General features: G+C 43.5%; 2 protein-coding genes across 2 annotated transcripts; both read right to left on the reverse strand.

Annotated features, from left to right (window-relative positions):
- Positions 1-785: 785 nt before the first annotated feature.
- On the reverse strand, positions 786-4,288 carry slc50a1 (solute carrier family 50 member 1). The gene is made up of 6 exons (XM_070911467.1): positions 4,221-4,288; positions 3,901-3,978; positions 3,695-3,818; positions 3,426-3,587; positions 1,972-2,091; positions 786-1,866 (listed from the first exon to the last, which is right to left on the reverse strand). Exons 1-6 carry the CDS (start codon positions 4,286-4,288, stop codon positions 1,759-1,761), a joined length of 660 nt encoding a protein of 219 aa, XP_070767568.1. The 3' UTR covers positions 786-1,758.
- Positions 4,289-7,674: 3,386 nt separating this feature from the next.
- Positions 7,675-18,450, reverse strand: efna1b (ephrin-A1b). Its single transcript, XM_070911466.1, has 4 exons — positions 18,209-18,450; positions 9,382-9,677; positions 9,095-9,283; positions 7,675-8,970 (listed from the first exon to the last, which is right to left on the reverse strand). The coding sequence occupies exons 1-4, from the start codon at positions 18,304-18,306 to the stop codon at positions 8,849-8,851; spliced, it is 705 nt and encodes a 234-aa protein (XP_070767567.1). The 5' UTR covers positions 18,307-18,450; the 3' UTR covers positions 7,675-8,848.
- Positions 18,451-24,322: the final 5,872 nt, after the last annotated feature.

Consider the following 24,322-nt stretch of genomic DNA (forward strand, 5'->3'; position numbering starts at 1 on the left):
AGTAAGAACACAAAACACGCCAAACATACATTTCTCCTTGGAATTATTTCATTCTCGTCCCGGTTTTGCTGTTTCCCACCTCTGTCTCATTTATACGTTCTTCCCTTCTGCTTCCTCATCTCCTGCTTAAAAATGAAAAAAAAAGAAGTCTTTCTTGTTCCCTCTTTCAACTGTAGCCCATTTATCTCCCACCTCCAGTCCCCTCAGCTTAGCTTTTCTACATCTACAACACTCAATTCAAGCACAATACTGTGTTGTGTCCGTGTGTTCTCTGTCAGGGGCAGGCTCTTTGAGCTCAGGAAGAGAGGCCAATGTAATACACACACACACACACACACGGGATGAGAACCTCTGGCGTGGCCTTTCCCACCACTGCCCTCTCTGTATCAACACACTCACACAAACAAGCTCATTCACACGGCTGCACCATCAAACAGGCTTTTGTCTCTTCTTACACAACCAATCTTTCTCACACACACACACACACACACACACACACACACACACTCTCTCTCTCTCACACACTCACACACACACACACACACACACACACACACACACACACACACACACACACACACACATCTGCATGTAAGCTAGCTCATTACTGCGCCCAAAACAAAACCTCCAAAATACAGCACAAATCTTCCTACTTCAAAAGGGTCAAGTGCAGCTTTCTCACTTTGCTGTGTGAAAGAAAATCTTTCATGTCCATGTTCACAACTTAACAAGCAATCGGCAAATAAAAATCATTGATGGTTAAGGTAAAAATTTATTTACACGCCACCTTTAAAGATCTAACATTCTTTAGAAGTGAATTAATCAGCACTGACACTCAGCTGTTTAATTTGCATAACATATGTCCTTATCACCGATAATAATGAGGAGACAAGCAAGACTCCATTACCCATGACAACCAGCCACCAGAAAAATAAACATTATTCATCCTTGTAAACAAATCCTATGGTGTTAATTCATTGTCTTATTTTATTTAATCTCATATACAAGGGCTTATAAAAAATAGCCTCAACAATCTAAGTAGGTCATATTTGATCTATAAGCCAACATACAAATTCTGTATCAAAAAGACGCAAAATATATAGAAAACAGTTCTGAACAAATATAATTTACTGCCACTGATATGACTCAATATTCTGTCTGCATGGTGATACAGAGGCATGAGTACCAACTCTAAGGAAATCATCATGGCGGGGGGTGTGGGTGGGGTATTAAACTATATACCATGAGTGCCAGGGACAAGAGTAACCATATGTAATATTAAAATAGCAGCCAGCAAGTTACATCTCCACAAAATCTTTGGCTCGTTATGAGGTGAAGAAGATTCAGTCCACTTCACTGGATTGTGAACAGACAGTCTCCCAACATGCTGGTAGACCAGCAGATGCCATTGGTATTTAATGGCAAACATGATCTAACAGAAGGCACTTGAAGGACATGGAGACGAGACACAGGTCACAGGTTTAACAAGTAGATGCAGACAAAAAAAAAAAAATGTTGAGCTGAATTGAAGACATCATCATTTTCCCATCTAACTGAGTAACAGATATACACCCCCGAAATTACTAAACCAGCAAACACAAGACATCATCTCCACTTCAACAGTGGTGTCGTCCAATGTCTCTCTGTAAGATTAAAAGTACAAGACGAGTGAAGGGAGAGCTTTGCTGCTGCCCTCCATGGAGTCAACAGATCTGTCATCTCTTTCCAATTTCATAACTGCCCCCCTCCCTAATATCCTCATATATGCATGGGCTTATAGGAAGGTGAGCTTTGATTGACAGACGCAAATCTCCAAAACAGATAAAATCTGATGAGGCTGGTGAAGATTCCAGGTGTATTTGGGACCTGGAATGAACACAAACAGGAAGGGGGAAAAGCATCATGGATACTAGCGTTCATTATAATCAAGAAATGTTGAAAGCTGTGTTTAAAGGTGTGAATCAGTCTTACCACGATATAGTAGTCGTTCAGCTGGTGGCCGTACAGGACCCAGGAGGTTGAAGTGAAGAAGGTGGCTACAGTCAGAGGGAAGGACAAGCACTGCACATTACCACTGCGCACTATTTCTACCTAAAAGGGAGGAGACAGAACAGGACAGCAACACTCAGTTAACAAATTAACTTTAAAGCTGCCTTCATCAATGTTTTCATATTGACAATGGATCAAATTACTGTGTGTAATGTGAAAGGTGAGGACAGCCTTCATGAGGATGACTCCAGATTCATTAAGTGTATTTTTGGAATAATGCTGATAAGTGCCAACACAAAATCACGTAAACTGTAAGGAGAAAACAGAACGTAACCAAGATGAAGCACAAACAGACAAAGACCGAGAATAACAGGAAGACACAGATGAGGCAAAGAAAGGCAGGAAACTGACCAGGGGTCATTCGGAGCTGTGAAGCAGATGGAGGGAAGGAGACAAACAGGATAGTGGACAGAGCAACAAGATGGCACAAAGAGACAAAAGGAAAGAGAGAGGACAGGGGATTTATTCCTTCATTAGCAAATAGCATGCACGTGCAGAGTTGACAGGAGACACTGGAGATACATAGACGCTGAACTGAACAGATGCTGCCTGCTGTGTGTACAGTTCAGTGAGGCAGATGGTGAGAAGAGAAGACTAAATGTGCTGTTTACAGTTGTATGTGCTGAATATATGAACATGTAGAAAACAGCTTAATCAACAGCTTAACCAACGCACTCAGTGCTTAGAAACAACAGCTCTGCCTAAAAAGAGGATCTGTGTTTTTACAGGTAAAATGAACTCTTGCATTAATAAATGATCAAAAGTAACCTTTTCCCCATTGTACATTAATTACTGCAGATTTACCAATTCTATCTTTAGTAGTTCTGTGCATGAACAACACGTCACATGTTAAAGCAACAATGTTAGAGCTGAACTTTTTAATGGGTGGAAAAGCAGCTATGAATGGCCGTTTACACATTGAGCTGAGCTATAGCTCACTAAGCTCATTGCTTATCCTCTTTCAAAAGAATTAGCTTGATGAATAAATAACAGAGTTATTGTGATGAAAAATATCTAAACTAACCAAATCTTAAAATAAGATATAAAGCTAATTAGGGAACAATTACATTGAAATCAAAAGACTTAATCTTGCTCGCGATTGCCATACCATGAACATAAACAATTTGATGTATATTAGGGTTGCAACTAATATGTAGATGTACGATTAACTGATTAATCATTAAACATTTCCGAGAACCCATGGTCAAATTTTAAAATTGCTAGTTTTGTTCTACAGAAACAAGTGATTAACTGTGATATAAAGACATAAAATCATCAAATCCTCATATTTGAAAGCCAGTGAGAGAAATAAGTTCATTTGACTTTCTACACGCCGTATGTATGTTGCGTTTGTCTGTAGTGCGGGTCAGCTGTACCAGGTCGGTGAGCGGGGACAGGTACATGCTGACGGTGACCACGCTGCAGGTGAGGCCTAGCTGGCTGAGCCGAGTGTCTCCCTCAGGAAGAAACATGGTGAAGTAGAACCAACCGCAGGTCAGCACCGTCCCTGCTGCAAGGGTCTGGGACATCACCAGCCTCTGTAACACACACACGCACAGATGCTGAGAGACACGTGTGCACACAACACACTTGAATAAAGTTGGACCCAGACTCAGCCGTCTCAGACACTTGAGGCTCCGCTGACCTTTTGTTTTGTGTAGTGGAAGTAAACGATGATGTAGAGGATCTGGAGTAGAGCTCCAATTATGTTGACCAGGAAAATCGTCTGATCTTTCCTCAGGATCCCATAATACAACCAGCCCAGGTTACTATGGAAACAAGACGAGCATTAGATAACAGTGCTACTGAACTGGTCATAGTGTCAAGGATTGTACAAATACACTCACTCACTTAAGACATGTGGTGAGGAAAGGGAGAAACTGGATATTGTCAGCACTTTTGGACTCTCGCATCGTCTTCAGGTCGCTCCTAGAAACAAACACACACACACACACACACACACATAGATAAAGAGAGAAGACACAGAGAGGGTCAACACAGATGCAGGATCACCATCACTGTGGCTGATTTGGGATCAGACGAGCGAGACTCTCCATCGTCTCCAAAATTCATCTTACTGCCCTCATGTTTACCAACCTCATGAAGCAACTGAGAGAAATATGAGTGAAAAATCGCCATGCAGCATGATATTAATGAGCAATACAACTTACAGTCCAGTCGAGAACATCCCGACTGTGAACACGATGCAGGCCCATGACAGAAGCTGCAACAAATCCATAGAACGGGAGAAAGAAACCTGATAGACGACCCGGTTGTGTATTTTACGTGCAACGTCGCGCTTTTAATCACGGATGCTTAAATTGCATGAAATCAAAGATGGGATATAACTACGGTGGCAGTTTCCGTGTTTGCAGTCAGTGTACTCAGCGTTTCTGCACTCTGATTGGCTACGGGATGAAACGGGTGGGGTGGATTTGCTCCAATAGGGTGCTGAAACGATGGCGGACGTCGCGCCTTACGTCATCACGTCGAAAGAATTTGGAAGATCCAGTGAGCTGGCTGATGGGCCTTGACTTGAGTCAGAGGGGCGCTGCACTGGGAGAGCTCATGCAGTTCAATTAAACTTTATTCATCCCAAAACTCAAATATAAGACAAATAAGCATCACATAATAAAAACAGAACATTAGAGGCAAGATGAACAGTTGGATGTTTGCCTGTTTGAGCTTCTCAAAAGTAGTAAAATAAGTTCAGGTTATAGTATATTGTGGTATAAACGTGTTTACATGTAATGAATGAATGTGCATGCATGGATAACTTCCATATTAGTTTATATCAGTAGTTCCCAAACTGGGGGTCAGATTGGGGCTTTTCAAAGTTGGATAAAATAAAGCAACCCTGACTCTACAACAGAAAGCCTGTGTTGCAAACTTGAGGTGTGGAATTTGAAAGAAGTGGGCGTTCAGGAGGCAGAGGGTTTCTAATGAAAGATGCATTATTTGATTATGCCCATTCTTGTTTGAATCTGCCTTTTGCGAGATCCCGAAACTTAAGAAGTGCAATACTAAAATGCTGGCCCCTTTAACAAATTAGGAAATCACAGCAGAAACATATTTCTGCTACACAGAACTGAATTTATTTTTTCAGACTTTATTCTAGTTTTTTTCTTGTGAATTACTGGATATTTTCACATGAAACAATGTGAGAAGAGAAAAATCACTCTTTGGTTGAATTGGCCACCATGTGCACCCCGTGATGAGGGGCCACAAGCAGACAAAGCTTTGTTTTAAGGGGTAGTAAGCCAAAAAAAAGCCGGGAGCCACTGGTTTACATCCCCACAGCTTGTCAGGAGGAATGTGCTGTTGCTACTCCACCAGTTAACTGGGTGCCCAAGTGACCAAATGTGATAAAAACAACTTGGCAGCTGACTGACTGGAAGAATCTCCTTTATTTCACCACTCCTCCAGTTAGCCAGCTGGTGTTACAGGCATACTATGGGTTTTCAAACTTCACAGCGCAATGATTTTACTCTCTCTCCTGGGGTGCACCAGTGTATTGTGATTTATTTCATCCCATGTGCATCATTTCTCAACTAGTCAGTGACTACTGAGGCTGCAGACTGTTGTTTCATGGATATTATGTCTAGCATTTAAGATGAGGATTTATATTTTAAGTTGTGAATTAAAACCTTAAACTACCGCTGCCTTCCCATTTAGCAAAGTTCAGGTGAATTTAATCACCTAAAAAGTCCTCATTAACCTCCTGCGTCCCGCTGTCACGACGGAGCATTAGAGGGGTGGAGGAGCCGTTCAGCAGCGCAGCCTCATTGCTGTGAAGCTCTTTCCACAGACACTTTTCCACTCTGCACTTTTCAAAAATCTCTCAAACCTGACCTTTAACAACAGTCTTTGATATATAATTTTCTCCCGTCTCCTCCTTCCTTTTCTTTTCTTTTTAAAGTTTGCATCTGTTTGACATTTCATTTTCTTTCACTTGATTTCTTCTGCCATTATTTTTAATGTCATTTCTATAAAGAAGCTGGAACAATTTTATATATCTGGTTTATATTTGACCGTCCTGTTATTAAATCGTAATTCTTTTGTGACAGTGGTTTTGAAGCTCCTCATGTTCCTTTAAATGTCATACAATAAAAGTTCCTTGTCTAGCCTTGATGTTAAGATAATGAATCATCCATATTTTCCGACATTTAAAACATTCAAATATATTTAGAAAGTACACTTTATTTCATTATCAGCCTCTGTAACGTTTTACAGTTTTCCATTGTCAGAGACGAAAGTAATTATATTTTCTTTTGTTTCATACTTTCACTCCACTGCATTGCAGAGGGAAATGTTATGCTTTTTACAAATTAAGATTTTAAATATAACATTAACATAAAACTATGAAAATATTCTCTAATGTATAGAGAATTTATACTCAGCCTGTGTCCAACTGATCTGAAAGCAGTGAAAATCCTCATAAACTGGAGATAGGAGGGTTTCTGCATCTCCAGTTTGGGGAATTTTCATTACTGGGATTTTAAGGATTTTTGTTATTTCATTATCTCCAGTTGGTTTATTTTCATTTGTGATGCATGTAGATGTACCATATGCATCAGTAACCTGACACTCTGATCTGTACCGTAACGGGTACTTCTTCTTTAGATACTTGAGTACTGCTAATACTTTTACTCAAGTAAATCAAATGCAGGACATTGTCTTTGTGTTTTACCCAGGTAAAGGGTTTGAATACTTCTCCAGCACCTGTACATCTCGCAGAAGCAATCTGACTGCATTTCATTGATCTTTGTACATTACTGTATGACTTCATCTTGAACTGAAGCATTACAGTGAATACTGCTATGTTTGGTCTGTTCCATCAGGCACAGTGAAACGCTGCCCTGCATTAACTTACTGTACAGAGCTTTACACATACATAGGTGCTACATTGCAACAAGATTTCTAAGACTGTGTGATCATCTGCAGTGAATTCAGTAGTATGAAGTATGAAATATGACGTGAATGGAAAAACAAACAACTCAGTTTTATCTTGTGGTTTTGAATGTATATGTTGCGTGGTTTTACAGGGGATTGCGACTTTTGGCAGTTTTCAGTCAGCTCTGAGGTTTGTGTACTGTGCTCCTCTTCATTCCAACATACCACTGTGTAGACGGATGTTCAGCTTTCCCCTCCAAAGAGGATGTACAGAGCAGTAAAGGAAAGGGCAGAAAAGGGTAAAAAAAAGACGAGTGAAAGAGTGTGAGCGAGGAGGCGAGAGTGACACCTTCACACCCAGTCGTCAGTTTGCTTGTGGGACTCTCTCGCTGCACGATCCCGTTCTCTCGCTCCTTCATTGCCCCCCTCTCGGTTCTCGTGTTTGGTTTTTAGACTGTCAAATCTAAGCCAGGGCAAGCCGTGTCACCAGGGATGAAAGACGGAGAGGGCAGAGAAGAGGGGATGAGAATAGAGGTTGGGAAAGACCTGGGGGTGGAAATGTTGAGGGTGCTGGAGAGATTTTCATAGGACAGGAGATGGATGGCTTTGCCAAAATATTGTGTCATCCATCAAAATCTCACTGACGTCAGTGGGATTTCAAGATCCAAAGTAGGTTAGTGCAAAAATAAATGTCACTAGAGGTGATAAAAAGAAGACAAATCTTTATGACATCACAAGTTTTTTTATTTCACTAAAGATTTTTCACTTCTTAAAACAGTTTCTTATAGCTTTCTGTATATACAAATGTACATATAAACATTTACAAAATGACACAAGCATTGTTTAACAAGAAAACAAACAACTGTAAAATGTATTCTGGGAACTCCCTTCAGCTTGAGGTTTGACAACATGCAAGTGGGATCACATCTGCACATCAGTGTACCATGATACTATCAAGACAGTAGAAATGAACCATAAGTACTGAAGAAGCTCAGCTCCCTAAAACCCCTGTTAGTTTTAAAATGTATCTGTTTTGTGCTCTTGATCAGTGAGAACATATAATAGACTGGTGAGGACTAAATTGAATAAATTCTGGTGTGTTTCCTCAGATTGTTCTTATGAAATACATATCAAATGTACTGTTTACTCTGCATGAGCAGCAGTAGGCATCACTTTAAGGGCTCATGAGCCAGAAAAATGGGGGAAAAAATGTTGAGAACCACTGATCTGGATTAGACTGATCTGTTTTCTTGTGTTGTTCTATAACTGAACTGATGTGTGCCTGAATCAAAAAGTCTGCTTCTGTATCAGTGTGAATGTGACAGTGGTGCTTTGAATTGGAGATATAACAGGGAGCTGAGTGCTACACAACAACATGACAAAAATCCTACACAATGCATACCATTTTGGCAGTAGCCGACAACACTTCCAACACACAGAATTAATCATTTCTCTACATGTAGAGGAAGAAAAACAACATTGACAGTTGGAGATGAGGAGCATAGAGCAAATCTGTACCAATGATATGAAAACTGGAGAACACAGGATAATGAAGACAATATAATCTTCTTGTCATTTTTGATATTTGATATTAATCCATTAAGTACTTTGATCAGTTTGCTTGCAGTTTTGTTCATTATGACTCGAAAAAACAGTGTGTATGTTACATGGTCAAACATGAGAACTTCCATCCTCATAACGAAGTAAAAAAAAACATCTTTGAGGTCCTCTTCTTTGGAAACGATCCACGTTTCACATTCACGCAAACAAACACGCAAACACACACTGACAGCACTCTCCATGCTTGTATAAAAAAAATCTGTATAAAAAAAAATCTCTGAGTGTTCATGGTCCCAATGACCAGCATCAGGTTTGCATTGTCTCTGTTCTGGCGTCTCTCTCAGCCTTAGTGTAGCATCAGGGCTAATAGGACTGGGATCATGGTAAAGAAGAGTGGGAAGGAGACCAGCTGTGTTCCTGAACTCCCGGTACTCCTCTGGACGTTTGGCTCCATCGCAGCAGGGTCATCTGAGGAAAAAAAAAAGAAAGAGAGTGAGTATTGGATTTCATCACACCCAGCTGAGCTCCTCTCAGACATGGGACTGCTGTGACTATTTTGCGTCTGTCTGGTATTTTGTAGAAGGATCCTCACCTGCTGGGAGCCGGTTAGAGGGGTTGTGAACTCCTCCAGCAGCAGGAAACTTCACTTTTCCTCCATCCATGCTTTTTCCTGTATCATCGGCCTTGGATTTATCTAAATGGTTCTTTCCAGAGCCTTTGTGCCCAACGACATCCACTTTCAGCCTCAGACACTCCTGGCCATGGTGATGCATTGGCTTGGCTGTGGAAAAATCAGAAAGAAGGAAAAGTTAAATACAAGAAATCTTCTCGAGATCACAATAATTAGATATAAATGGCACTGTTATTATTGATACTTACAGATATAATAATAGCTCTCTCCCTGTCTGAACTCCTTGCCCAGGGTGAAGGGAGTAAAACGCTGGAATTTCTCAGAGAATTTCTCGGGAGCGTGGGGAGCGAACGGCCGTGAGCACTCCCAACGGAGCTGGTCGAAGGAGTGTGGTTTACACACCTCGTAGTCCTCCCTCTCCACCATGTACAGCACGTAGCGCTCAGCTGCATGCGATGACACCTCGCCGTGGGCGTAGTGGGGGCAGATGATGTCCAGATAGTCGTTGATATGTACTTCCACTGCGTACTCATCCCACAGGAAGCTGCAGGAAAGACAGGAAAAGAAAGGAGGAGGTTACTGACAAATGTCCTCAAGCAGCAAAAAACGAAATAACATCATGTTCAACACACACCCTGACAGCTTGGCTCTTACAACATGCTTTTTAAGAACAACAACGAGGGCTAATCACACACAGACACGCGCAGCAACAGACTTACTCACAACAATACACACCTACTAGGGTGGAATTCAGGCACCACGTGAGGATGCTTTTTGTTGACGCGTTTCAGAAACTTGTGCAAACCGTCACTGTGACAGAATTAGAAAGAGCCGGATCAGGCCGGACTTGTTCACTTCAAAACACACCTAGAACCTCATAAATCCCTTCCACCATCCCACACACACACACACACACACACACCTCTTCCCTTGAGTTTCAGTCCCCCCCCCCCCCCCCCCCCCCGCCCCCAACTCTCTTTTCACCTTCTCTGCTGGTCCACTTTTGTATCTGTGCAACTCAGTGACTCTGTCAAGTTTTTTTTAAAACTGTTTTCCACTTTCTGGGTGTTTGTCTATCTCCTCACACTAATTTGCTGTCTCTATCTGCATCTCTGCCTCTCAATTTCTCTCTGATTTCATCAAAGACAGAGACGGAGTGGGTGGAGACAGACTGTCGCTCTCTTTCCCTTTTCATCTTTACCCTTCATTTAGTTTTATGGCTCTTTTTAAGCCTTCCCGGCTCCTCTTTGCTCACTTCCTATGCTTCTTCCCCCCGGTGTCCTAATGAAGTATAGAGAGATGGTGAAAAACAAGTATAAAGCCTGTACAGCCCCACTGCACATTTGTGGTGATGATGTTCAGTCAGATTACAAAAGCAGTTTTCAGGAAGTTGTGTTTGTTGTTTCACGTTAGTAGAACTTTTACTTATTGTTAATAAGTAGCTACTACAATAGATCTGTTGGGCCAAAGGGGAAAAAGTATTTATGTGTAAAAAGTTAATGAACTCTAACCTGGTGTCTTCACTTTCATATAATAATAATAATAATAAGTCCTTCCTTGAAAGTAAACATGATGCAGGTGAGGCCGTGCTACGCTGCAATATGTGATGTGCGGCTGGCTGGCATGTTGCAACTGCTGTGAGATCAGCCAAAGGCTAGAAGGTGAAGAAAGATTGATATTTGCGTGTTACTCCGATTACATCCTCGGGAGTGACAGGCTCTAATCCTCAAATTTGGGCTTAAACTGAAAGACTGCTTGTGTTTGTGTGTGTTGTGTAGAGTGAAAGTGACAAGAACAACAGTTCCTGTGTGTGTCTGCCATTGTTTATGTGTGCTGTAAGTGTGTGTGTGTGTGTGTGCTCCAGCATCAAAGCGTGGGACGTGGTGGCTCTGACCCCCCCGTCCTGTTGTTGTGGCTCCTGTTAGGACCCCCTGGCCAAGTCACAGACACAGTGGCTCCAAACGTGGGCCTCTAACCCCTCCTTCCTGCCTCTGTATGTGTGTGTATGGGTTAGCACTAACCTACCTGTCAAAACATGCTTTGTTAGTTGAGCACAGCTCTACACTTGTTATCCAGGGCTAACAGGCTGATCACCACCCTCCACTTGCAATCACTGCTCACTCTCTCAGAAAAGGTTCTTTGTAAGTGTGTACACTCCTGTGTAGGTGTGCACGCCTTTGTTTGTGTGCGTTTGCGAGGGCAAGTGTTTCAGTGAAAGGAAAAGAGACTGTAGCAGCCTAATTGGCCAAATAATCTCTGCTCTCATCTTGTTTCTCTGTTATTACTGGTCTGACTCAAAGAAAACAGAGCAGAGTTGGACAAAGCAAGACAATTGGAGATCTCAAGTTGCTCCCCTCTGAAGTAAAGAATAGTTTTAAATTGAATGGGATACACCTTTTTCCCACACTGCGTCCTTGTTAGTAGCTTTATCGACCTCCGCATGAAAACACAGGCTTGTCAAAAGCCAACAAAACAGATGGATTCTGTTGCTAATTTCATTCTCAACTCATGCTTTTAAGAAAACTCTCCTTTTATCCTTCTCTTCACCTCCTCATTCCCCCGCTCTCCTCCTCCTCTCTTCCATTGGCCTGGCTAATTAAAAGCTGTTAGGGGTCTGGGGCCAACGTGTTCTCTAGAAAAGGAGGGGAGGAGGAATGAATGGGGTGTAATTATACCCTTTCCCTCCCCAAAGACAGAATGCCTGAAGGTTACAGGGCCCCTTCAACCCCTGTACCTTACCCCCTGTGGAGCTTTCACTACCACTACTGACTGGTGTTATACATGTGCTCTTATGACTGTGACTGTATTTTTGTGGTTTCATAGTTGCATTCCAGTTGTCCAGTTGTCCACTGAGAAAACTGCCTGTAACCCGTGTCTTCCTCTTGTCCTCTCCCTCTGTCCTACTAGGTCTCTCTCTACTTCACGTTTCACTCATCAAAGCTCTACACTCCCGGACACTCGTATCTCTACTCTCGCCTCTGACTGTCAGTTCTCGGGAGAGTGAGAGTCGCATTAATGTGATAGCTATGTCGTATGTGAGAGTGAGAGCCAGGTGTGCGGGTTGTTGCAGACCTACTTTCCACACAGATTCTTCTTGGTGTGTGTGTTTTCATGGGAGAGGGATTCTCTGAAGACCCTTATTCAGGGCGTCTCATGCCCCAGGCTCATGAGCACATCTGTTTATCAGAGCCTACTGGAGCCTCTTGTGTGTTTGTGTGTGTGTGTGTGTGTGTGTGTGTGTGTGTGTGTGTGTGTGTGTGTGTGTGTGTGTTTTCTTGCATGTGACTGAGGTGTGGGTAAACAGCGAGGGTTGAAGGAGGCTGTAGTCTTTCTTCCTCTCTGCTGCAAACAGGTCACTTCTCACTATGCAGCTACTCTAGCTTTTGCGTCAGCGGGCAAGGTGTGTATGTTATAAGGGTATAAAATAGTAAAATAGCTATACCACTGACCACTGGTAGTTATGACAGTAGGTGATTTATTCAACACTCACTTAAGCTTTGAAGTCTTGCCATTGTCCTTGCACTGCTCTACCAACTCTTCTCTTTTTCTTTTTTTCCTGCCATCCCTCTGTCCTTTTCCCCTTCTCCCTGACAACCCTGCTGCTGTCCCTCCATTTGTCCCCTTGAGCTCTCGCTGGTTTCGGTCAAACAACTGACACAGGAACTCTGCCTTTCACCGTTCACTCTGGGGAGTGTTTCAAAACTGGCAGCCGGGTCAGGGGGTGAGAGTTCAGGGTCGCAAGTTCTCACACACACACACACACACACACACACACACACACACACTGGCATCTGAGTCAGCGCTGAAGACGTTTGTTACACACAGTAAGCGAGTCAGCACCACTGAAACACTAAACAGATGCATCCCCCCACCATGTGCTGCGCAGGTAATCAGTAGTAAGTGTGCACACACAGGAATGTCACAACGGAGGGGCTGCGGTTTGGATGGTTTACTATGTTCTCACAAGGCACACTCATCAGATTTCCAGTCGCACTCTCTCACACTTTTACTTTGAGGTGCACACTTAATACCCTATTAATTTGCTGCGGTACGGCAGATTCACACCTCCTTTCACACAGGCCGTGGAGCTGTCAGTGGTTCTAATGGGTTTAGCTGCTCACTAACGGGATACTCCATTATAGCCAATCTAATGCACACTGAAAGGTCTTTCTATATTAGCTTCCAATGTAACCTACCTTCACTCTTCCTCTATCTCATTGTCTTAATAAGAAATCCAACGGGAACTCTCCCTCTACTAGGCACCAACACAATATTATGTCCCTGCTTGGATTGTATATATCCAGCACTCAACTCTCTAGTTTCCACTATTTTTATATGCATGCAGTTAAGACACTGAGAATCCCTTTGTAAAATGAGAGCTTTTAAAATTGTCAACACTGCCGTTTCTCACTTATTCAATTCCAAACTTCTCCCCTCCCTTCATCCATCACTGTCCACTCTCTCCTCCCTCCGTCTGCCTCTCCTTTATTCTTCCAAAATCAGCCCATCCCCCCTCTGCCTATCTTCTATTCTGTCCTGTCTCTTAACGCTGACATAATATACCAGCGCTCTTCATCCAGGCTAATTTCTCAACACAAATCCCTTTCTCCAGTTCACCCTTCTCTCACCCTGCACCCAACTCCTCCTCCTCTTTGCCCCCCCAAAATCCTTTCACCCGGTCTCCCTTTTTGTAGCCTCCCTTTCTGTCTGCGATGAATAGAAGGAGGCCAAATGGTATCATGCTTGGTTTAATATGTTTGGGGGTCATGGAGAGTTAATCTGTGTGCCTGTGTCTGTCTGACTAGGCGAGAGAGAGGAAACAAGTTCAGCAACCTCTAAGAGACTTTATATTAAATATCCAACTTCTCTTATTTGAAAAAAAGTTTTGAATTAACTGAGAAAACATGAAGTACTTGAGCAGAAGTCCATCTGTCAGAAATTGGTTGCTAATTCTTCCCTTTAGAGGGCGATGGTGGGCTATGAGTGGACAGCAATGCGAAGCTATGCCTGACTGCTATGAATGAGCAGGGTACACATATATACACACACACACACACGCTTGCCCACGCATACTATGATAACGCCAGGCAAAAGCAGGCCTCTCTAGTGTTAGCAGAGCCCGGGCTGAGAGGTGCTCTGTCCTTCTCCGGTGGAAAACTACTGGGGCAAAAACAGAGGAAGGTCTGTGAGAAAGAGGGGAGACTGGTGGAGGGAGGGGAGGAAGTCTGGACCACAGATAAGGAAGCGAGAGGAAGAGCAGAGAGAAAACAGAGGTACATAGATACAGTGACGGGGGAGGAGGATGTCTACAGACCTGAAACACAGATATAAAGAAAATACTGTAGTTTATGTAGTCACTAAAATACTCAGCTGCTACTGTGTGCTACATGATGGTATGTGTGTACATTTCTAAACGTGTTAGGTAAGAGGACTGTTATATCAGCAGGGAACACACACAAAGCCTTCCGATATTAAATGGACAGGATTCATATGGAGATGTTCTGTGGGGCTTGTAACTGATTGTTCTGATGTAGGATGGATCCCATCTGGGAGATTATGGTGGGATCCACTGTGACAACTACAGGTTTATTGAGTAATTTATATGTATATATATATATATATATATATATATATATATATATATATATATATATATATATATATTGTGACCCACCTACCCAGATACACAAACACACACACATGCAGACTATAGAGGCCATGGCGTAATGAAACAGACAGAGGTTACATCACAGGATCTCAGAGGCACACATATATATATAGAATGAAGCCAGCAGGATGATGGTTTTGTGTCTATGGGTCAGATGGTCAGATTACAAGCCGTCTGTAATCTATGTTAGTGTGTGTGTGTGTGTGTGTTCTCATTGTGGTGAGATTAGAGGCCAACAACCAGACGGGACATGGGCTGGGGAGGGGTAAAAATAATGAGTGGAAAGAGAGACAGAGAACAAAATGTATAAAATGTACGACTTAAAGGATGGGGGGGGCGGTGACATCAACCCCCTTCACCCCAAACTCATCCTCCAGGCCACAAGTACGAGTCGAGGCAGGCCCGGCTGCTTCAATAACAGCAAAGGCAGACAGTGCCAGACACAGACGGAGATAAACAGAATATTACATTACGCCCAAACTCCTGATAAAGATATTTGCACAGATAACTGGGAGCATGGCAAATAAACCCAGGCTACTCTAGACGGATGAATGCAGCCAAATAACACAGAGATAGTGGCCTAAAAGGAGGCTGCGGAGCACTGTGTTAAGAGCATCCACATCTGTGCAGAGAGAGATCTTGGATGCACTTGGATCAGTAAGTAGACAGAAAAAGAGATGGAGGGCTCGGGGGCCAACGGCCGGTCTGGGAGGAGACCCAGCTGTTAAAGAGAGGGAAAGGAGTGAAGATGGGGAGAGGAACAGACAGGTACAGTGAGACACACACACACACACACACACACACACAGCTGACAGAGTTGAGTATAGTAACAGCGGGGTGGTATGCTGGCTGTAGCTAATATTAACACCCAAGTCCTCCCTCTTGCCCCCCAGTGTGTGTAAGTGTGAGTCACACATTTATCATGTCTCGGTAAGGCCGCCTACGGTAACGGCCACTCCTTATTTTACACTGCCGTTGAGGCAAACACACACACACACACACACACCTGAACAACCACGTACTCTCAGTCCACAACAAACACAAAAATCACTTCCTGTTAAAAGCTGATTGAGGGCAGCACAAGTTCAAGCTCTCTCTCTCTCTCTCTCTCTCTCTCTCTCACACACACCATCATATAATTGACACAGGCAGAGACACGTAGTGTAAAAACAAGACCGGACCAGACTGAGACAAACATGCCTCTCCACCTGTGGTGTAAGGAAAACTGTACACACACACACACACACTTAAACACACTCAGTTTCAAATCCCTACAGGACTTGAAGTATGAGACCAAGCCATAATCATTAAGTCGCACTGACAAGTTGGTGAAAATCCAACGCACTCATACTACATGAGAGAAAAACACACACACACACACACACACACACACACACACACACACACACACACACACACACACACACACACACACACACACACACCTAAGCTGCTGCCAGTGTACTTCATCTCCCCAACATGAATGGGCAGACTGCTGCCATCTGGTCACTGTCCTCCACCTAAGACAAATCACTGCTGCTCACAATCAGACCAAGAATCAATTATCATCAATTATCCACGGCCCGCTGCCGTCAAAGCCCGCTGATGGATCAATGTAATCCTCCGAACAGGTGACTGATTGAACACTGGGGGACGGTTCGGAGCAGGTGGGCTTTTAGTCAAAGCTGGAAACCAGAAGAAGACAAGAGAGATGATGGAAAGAGAGAGAAGTGAGAGTGAGAGGCAGGAGGGAGGCAGAGGGGGAGTCTGGGAATGAGGGATTATAGATGAGTAATGGAGATTAGACTGCAAAATGTGGCAAAAACTATAATGCGAGTGACATGTGGAGGTCATCCGATTATGGTTTCATTTTGGCTTTTAGCTTCCATTATCCTCCTGATACAAATTTCTGTCGCTAACTTTCTGAGAAACTCTATTTCCCTGTATCTCTTGAGTGTTTGTGCGAAAGATCTAGTCCTGGTTCTGGTTATACAACTATCATTTGACAGCACAAATAGTCCAGGGACATAAGATCTGACTATTAGACCACCCTGTTCTCTTTCTCTTTCTGCCTGCCTTCTTTTTGTCTTATTTGAACTAAAACTCCTTTATCCTGACAGAAGACTCTGGTTTCACGTCTTTCTGTGCATTTCCTTTCTGTCTCACCTGAACCAGAGTCCCTCCCCTCTGTCTGAGGTGACTCAGGTGTAAAACTCAGGTCCGTTGAGTCACACATGGACTAACCCATGACACAAGCACTGCTCATGACGACAGGAGTTTTTCCATTAGACTCTTATCCAATTATCAGGACAATTGTTTTCCTTGTTGCGGGGCTCTTTTTTAGCCCTGCGTCTATTGTCATTCTTAAAGGGCAATTAGAGAGCCAGTAATGTAATCAAGACACGACTAAAAGGCCTAATGGCTTTTGCCCTTGTTGCGGATTTTAATCGACCTATCTCCTCTGCAGCAGAGAGAAGCAGGGACCGTCCTTCTGTTTCAAATACATAAAATAATACTGTCTTTCAAGCGTCGGGATCACTCGCTCCACGCTAAAAGCTCAATAAATCGCGCTGCGATATTGCGCGTCTGTCAAGCTCCATCGATTCCACTGAGTGGCCGGATAGCATTACATTTCTGACCTCAAAACAAAATAATCAGCAATATGTGCTTCTCTCTCTGACACACACACACACACACACACACGCACACACACACACACACACACACACACACACACACACTATCTTCCCCAATGAAAAACCACTTTAACATACTGAGAGCCTTGATGTATCTTTATAAAACTGATTATGAAATTAACCGACTGATTCATTCTCATTTATAGACTTTCCATGACACTACACACACACATACACACACACACACACACACACACACACACACACACACACACACACACACAGGTGCAGACCCTTACAGACAGCGTCACTGGCCAAGTTCATACTCGTCAGTCTATTTTCTACTATTAGAGTATGTCTGTGTCTGTGTGCTGCGGTTAAATATAGTGGTGAATCCGTCCATCTGTCTGGGCACCCGCTCACAATCTTCTGCGGTGTAGCCTAATGCCCCTGATCACAATCCTGTTAGACCCAACAAGCCTGACCTTAAAAACGTCACATGAACCGTGAATTGTCACATGAATGAAAAGTACAGCAAGCTTAGTTGCAGCCGTTTAAGAGCACGAGCAGCCTCGGAGCAATTACTTTACACAGTGTGAAATTTCAAGAAAGTGGAAACTGACATTCACTCGCCTCTGGAGACATCAGGAAACACACACAGCCACACAGACAGCAGTGATTGATTGACCCTTTACAACTACTCACACATTAGGTAACTTTGCAGGCACACACACACACACACACAGCACAAAAGCACAGAGCAGCACTTACTTTGGGTTCGAGCTGTTCCAGTAGACGCTGTGTCTCTCCGCAGAGGCAAACCAAGCACCGATGCTCAGCGCCAAACACACCAGGCACACCAAATCCATAGCTCCTCTTCTGCACAGGAAGCTAACCAAGTTCAAGTAATAAGCGATAATTAAAATAAGCTTCTGTTATTGCAGATTTAAACTCATAAAATACGCGCACGAAAACAAACCGTGGATTTTACGCTCCAGACACAGATACAAGAGGTGTAAGTCAACAAACACTGTTGCAACTCCTGACTGGCTCACACAGGCGCATCTTGTATGTTTTGTCGGGCATTGGCTCCACCCCTCTATATGCCGGCAACCAATAGGAGTAAGGTAATCTGAATGCCCCGCCCACCGCAGCCAGTGGAGACGCTCCCTCCAGCTGCTCGCGCTTCAGACCAGGAACACAGAGAAACACAAAAACAACCCCACCACGACTACAGTAAAACCGTAGAAGCGTAATAAACAAATATAAATCAAACTGGAATATCATGGTGATAAGACAAACTATAAACAACAAAAAGTTAAAACGTAACGAAAAAAACAGGACACTCCACAGGGCAACTGATTATCTCGAGATTTAAGTGACTTAATTAGAATCAAGTAAAGTCAGCAGTTTCAATCAGATTTAACAGGAAATAAAATCAATTAAGAGAACAGAAGGGAATATGTACCATACAATAAAGACATCTAAAGCAATGGCAGTGGTGATAGAAGTATTCAGATCATTTACTTAAGTAAAACTAGTACCACACAGTAAAAATAGTCTTATAGTTACAAAAGTCCTGTACACAAAAACAAACACAGAGGTATAAAATGTTCTTAAAGTGTCAGAAGTAATGATTATTAAGCATCATTATGCAGGATGGCCCCTGTTGTGTTATATTATGATATTACTGGATCATTATTATTGATGGCTTAATGACTTAATCATTTAAGTGGATTCTTACAGCCCTTGTGCTGTTGTTGGAGGTGTTTTTAATGTTATTGTGTTGTAATACAAGTACATTGCTTTGTGACGTACTGTATGTTGCAATTCATTTCATTATGGTGAGATGCTGGGTTGTTAATATGTAATGCAGTTTTGTCGGCTTTTTCTGTGCTGTGCTAAATTGGGTTGTTTTACATTATTTGTTGTTGAGGACTTTGAAACTGAGCTGTAAATATGTCGCTGCACTAATGCTGCCAAGAGAGATTACTTTAATATATTGTTTAATGGAGAGATTTTGGCTCTGGTTGTCCCACTGGTTGTGTTTCAATCATTTCTGAACCGTCTGCAGGGAGGTGTGTGTGTCCATGCAGGTTGTTGTTGTCTAGGCACGATGGTGTACTGATTATGCTCTGTGAGATAGTAAAGAATTATTATCATCTTATCAGTCAGTCTAATCTTGTGGTCTCCGCTTAGCCGTGTCCCCAGACAGGTAACTGTAGAAAACAAACTCCAGATGGAGTGGATAAAGTCCAGACCGTAGGGTGTCAGCGGGATAGTGGGGGCTTCCCTCGGGCAGGGATGGAGCCCAGCCTGGGTTAGCTGGTTCAGAGCTCCATTGCTGCTGGGAAACAAGAGGGGGCATTGCATATGTGTGTGTGTGTGTGTGTGTGTGTGTGTGTGGTTGTGTGTGTGTGCAGACAAGCTGAGTGTCTGACTGTCCCTAGGCTTGGCTGGGCAAGCACACACTCGTCCTGGCACTCTGAGAGGATCACACACACACACACACACACACACACACACACACTGGCTGCAGATCCTGTAGGCAGTGGGGGGTTAATCATGGCCGAGGGTGTTTTTCCATCCTACAATGTCTCCCCAAAAATGATGGGAAAAAGGAGGAGGAAGAGGAGTGAGGAAGTGAACTCATGCGTGATAAAGAATAATGGGTACAAGTGGTCAAATTTAACTATTTCTGACATCATAATTTAATTCCAGTTCATGATTCTCCTTATGCAAAAACTCTGCATCTATAGCTTCTATTCCTGTAATGCCCAACTTCTTTCACTTAGCGCAACTGAAATTAGAAACTGCTTGAGACATATGTATTGATTTCCTCAAAGGAATGACTGAAATGCAAATACTGTTCCAGCAGCTCCAAAACTAGCCAGTGATTCACAGGCTTCAGACGACCAGCAACAGGATCCCCCAGTTCTCACTCATACCCAACACCAGGAGTGGCTTTCAGAGAGTCCCTCGTTGCCAGCAGACTTCCGCTGCTCAAACATGGGATCTCCTCATGATCTGTTCACGTAGCGCATAACCAACCGTGTAGCAAGACAGAAACACAAATTTAGAAATTCACAACTCACAGATACACCCCCTCTCTGCTGCTGCAGCCAAGAGTCAGATGGCTGGGATCTCCCATCACACACATGCACATACTGTATACATACTACACACACATATGCAAACAAACATTTAAGTCTTCTCTGCAGGCTGTCATGATGGTGTTGTAGCTGGTAGAAACCACGGGTGACTCAGACAGGGAAGACCGGGGCTTCTGCGAATGACAGTAAAGCAGAGAAAACGTGATGGCCCAAAAAAAGAAAACTCACAGAAAAAGTGTCTGGGACGATGGAAAGCTTGACAGTTCTAAAAGTGGATTAAAGGAAGTCTGGGGAAGACCTGACAGCCATATAAACCTTTCAGCAAACAGGAACCGGCTTGTTTATTTTCTAGGGACTTGTCTCCAGGCGTATCAGTATCTGCCACGAGTTGTTCAACATACTATGGAAATCCCACAATTACGTAACTTAGCGTAATTAAGTAGACGAAAACATAGAGAGCATGCGGTGCTACCTGTTCCTAGCAATGCCTGATTACTCTCTCAACCGTATGCAGTTTTTACTGGAGGGGAATATGTAGAAGAGTTTTGGGGAGTGGAGAAATATAAAACCAAAACAGATGGTGTCAGAGAAAGAAGAAAAGTATCAACCCAGCTAGAATCAATGTTTTGTTATGAGGGGTCAAGGATATGTGGGAGGCAGCCATTTCAAAGAAGACAGAGTGCCCTCAGACTATCACATTTTCAGTTCTCTCTTCCACTTCTTCCTCTCCGCTCTCATCCTGTTGGCCCCAGGCAGGGATCAGAGCTGGTCAGGGATCTCTGTCTCAAGATTTGGAGGGGTTTCCTGAGACACACACACACACACACACACACACACACACACACACACATACACACATATAGAAATATGAAGCAGGAGAGGAGAGAATAAATCTAAATGAGGTGGAGTGAAACTTTGAAAAGTAGGGTGTTATAGATGAAAGACACATGGAAACACTGGGCGTCAGCCGAATCGAAACACAACAAGAACCAAAGACGGATGGTTCGGTGCTTAGTAGTTGTTCAGGCGAGTGTGTGGCATGTGCCTGCACAGGTTTTTATTGGAGTTTATGAAGATGAGTAGGAGTGCTCTGATCCCTGCTGCTGTCTCTATTGTTGCTGCGTTAGAGAGGGCGAGATGTTATCCTGTTGATCACATTTCTGCGTCTTTTTTTATCCTGACTTTATGATGTCATCACTTGTTGAGTCCTCGAGCCACGGCCTCAGCTGCTGATTTGCGCCTCCCCTGCCTAACATCTCCCACAATGAATAACCATAGCTGGCCTTGGAAAAAAAGGTCATAGGGAAGATCAACATTATGATACAATGAAAAGGATATAAAGGGGCTTAAAGGGCCTAAATCACTGTAATATGCTCCGTATTGACTCTAGTTGATCACAGATTGCATTTCAAATGGTTGTCTTTTGTTCACCCAACCTCTGTCATTACCGCTAGCTTAGGCTTGTTAACACTTGGCTTTGTTTCATCTACACATGGACAGCTTGTCACCCTGCTGCCCTCTGTCCCTTTATCCCCGGCCTCCTGCGGGCCCTCGGCCCTCTGGCTCATAGCGGCACACTCCGACAAGCTGCTCCTTCTCTGGCACCACAAAGGCATGTCTCCCGGCCCCCATTCACACCCATTCATCTGCATACAGGTGGTCCCCAATTCAAACACAGGGAGGCACACTTCTTCTTAATAGCGCTCCATGTGTCTAGATTTAGCCCGGTAGGGGGGCAAATACGGATTCTTGCAATGACAAGCTCGTAATAAGGTTGTGTTTCTGCTCTGAGCATCTTCTGGAAAGCCGCCAGGGAGGCTAAGCTACTTCCAAACGTGCAACACATAAGCTAACAGGGCATCAAAGCGAGCCGCCGACGCGCATGCAAACAAACTAAAACAATGTTGCATGTGTGTGTCAGTAGGGGGTAAATGAGCCTCCTCCCTCCCTCCTGGACTAACACACTGTCTCACTATTCAGACCACAGGAATCATTAACTCGCCCAGTCAACAGGCACACTCCACTTGTTCGCTCTCTCCCCTTCCTCCTTTCTGTCTCCCAGGGACTCTTACTCCCCCCCCCCACACACACACCAGCACACAAAGGCACAAACAAACCCCAGTGAAATATTTAACCACGCTACTCAGCTTGCATTGCCTCTGCCATCATTTGTTATACTGTATCTCGTTGTCTGTCTCCCTGTCTGTTCTCTCGACTCATCTGTTGTCTCTGCTGTCTTTCCTTGCTTCCCTTTCTTCTGTTCATCTGTTCAGTTATTTCCACAGAGCCCTCATCAGCCCCTGGCCAGAATGTACTGGCTACATCTCTCCCTGATTACTTTACTTTCTCTTGTTTCCTCTTCACATTGACAAGCGCTTGAGCATCTCTCCTTCCCTTTACTCTCTTTTATGCTCTCTTGCTCCCTTTCAGTTAATACCCCCCCCCCCCCCCCCCCCCCCCCCCCCCCCGTCTTGGTGTGGTCCATTTTTTTTCTTGCTGCCTCCCCCCTCCCTTCACTTTCAATCTTTTCTTATCCATGTTTTTTCCCCCCCTCAAGTACCTCGGGCAGTGCGTTTGTTAGGAGAATCTATTATCCTCCTCCATCCTCCCACCTTCTGTCCTCTCTCTCTCTCTCTCTCTCCGTCTCTTTCTGTATCTCTCTCACTCTCTCTCTCCTCTCCTCACATGCTCCTGGCCCCAGCCCTATATTCATTAACATAGTGTTAATGATCCCAGATGGACTGACATGTACTCTATGGGGGCGAAGTGTGAGTGGCTTCTTCCAAGGGTGTGCGTGGGTGGTTGTGTGTGTGTGTGTGTGTGTGTGTACACGTGTGCATGCTCGGCTGTTGGGTATATGTGTGTATAATTGTGTCTACATGTGTGCATGTGTGTGGGTACATGTGTTCATATCAACATTTGAGCAAGAAAGAGATTGCTTGTTTCTCTCCCAGCAGTAGATTGCTCTGTTATAATGATATGCATCTATTATGCCCTTCTTTCAGAAAGTCAACAATAGAGTTGATCAGACTGCAACTGAGGAAGGATGTAAGTTCATCAGCAATTTGCTTTGCCTTTGAAGATAAAGTGAATGAGAAGAGTTGTGATCCTCCTGTACTTTATCCATATAGTCAAATAAGAGTAAATTTAAAAAGACATGTCATTTTGACAAACTGAACTCAAAATAAGCAGCACTGAGAGAACAGCTTAATGTTTCATCACTTTAATAGAGGATAGCTTTGTCATGCAGATCTGAGTATATTCATATAATATCCATACATATTGATAATATTAGGATTTGACGCCTGAGGAATACATAATTGCGAAAAAGCTGCTGCAGGATTTTATAAAACCAGGATTTTGTCTCAAAAACACTGTAAAGTCATGTTGTTTGTCGATGATCCTTTCATAGATGATCTGATTGACTTCTGTTCCACAGGCCCATTCTTAAAGGCAGAGGGAGTAGGATTTTCTTAAAGAACAACGTATAGACTCTCTCAGTCATCACTTATGACCCAAGAGTGTGGCAGTGTCTGTATCTGCAGAGACCCTGCCCTCTGCCTGTAGTTTCTTATTTAGCTGTGTTCGGGACGTTTGTGGGTGTCAACCTTTGGGCAGTCAGTGTGTAGCCCCCAGCCAATAACAGGGTGTGAGGGTGGGAACAGGTGCCAGATCGTAAGCACACATACAAAAGTATTTTTCTTCACTGTCTTTTCTGGCACATTGCAGCATATATTAGCATGTTACCACCACCTGTAGATCAGTGGAATAG

This window comes from Enoplosus armatus, chromosome 9 (genome assembly GCF_043641665.1).
Source record: "Enoplosus armatus isolate fEnoArm2 chromosome 9, fEnoArm2.hap1, whole genome shotgun sequence".
Lineage (NCBI taxonomy): Eukaryota > Metazoa > Chordata > Actinopteri > Centrarchiformes > Enoplosidae > Enoplosus > Enoplosus armatus.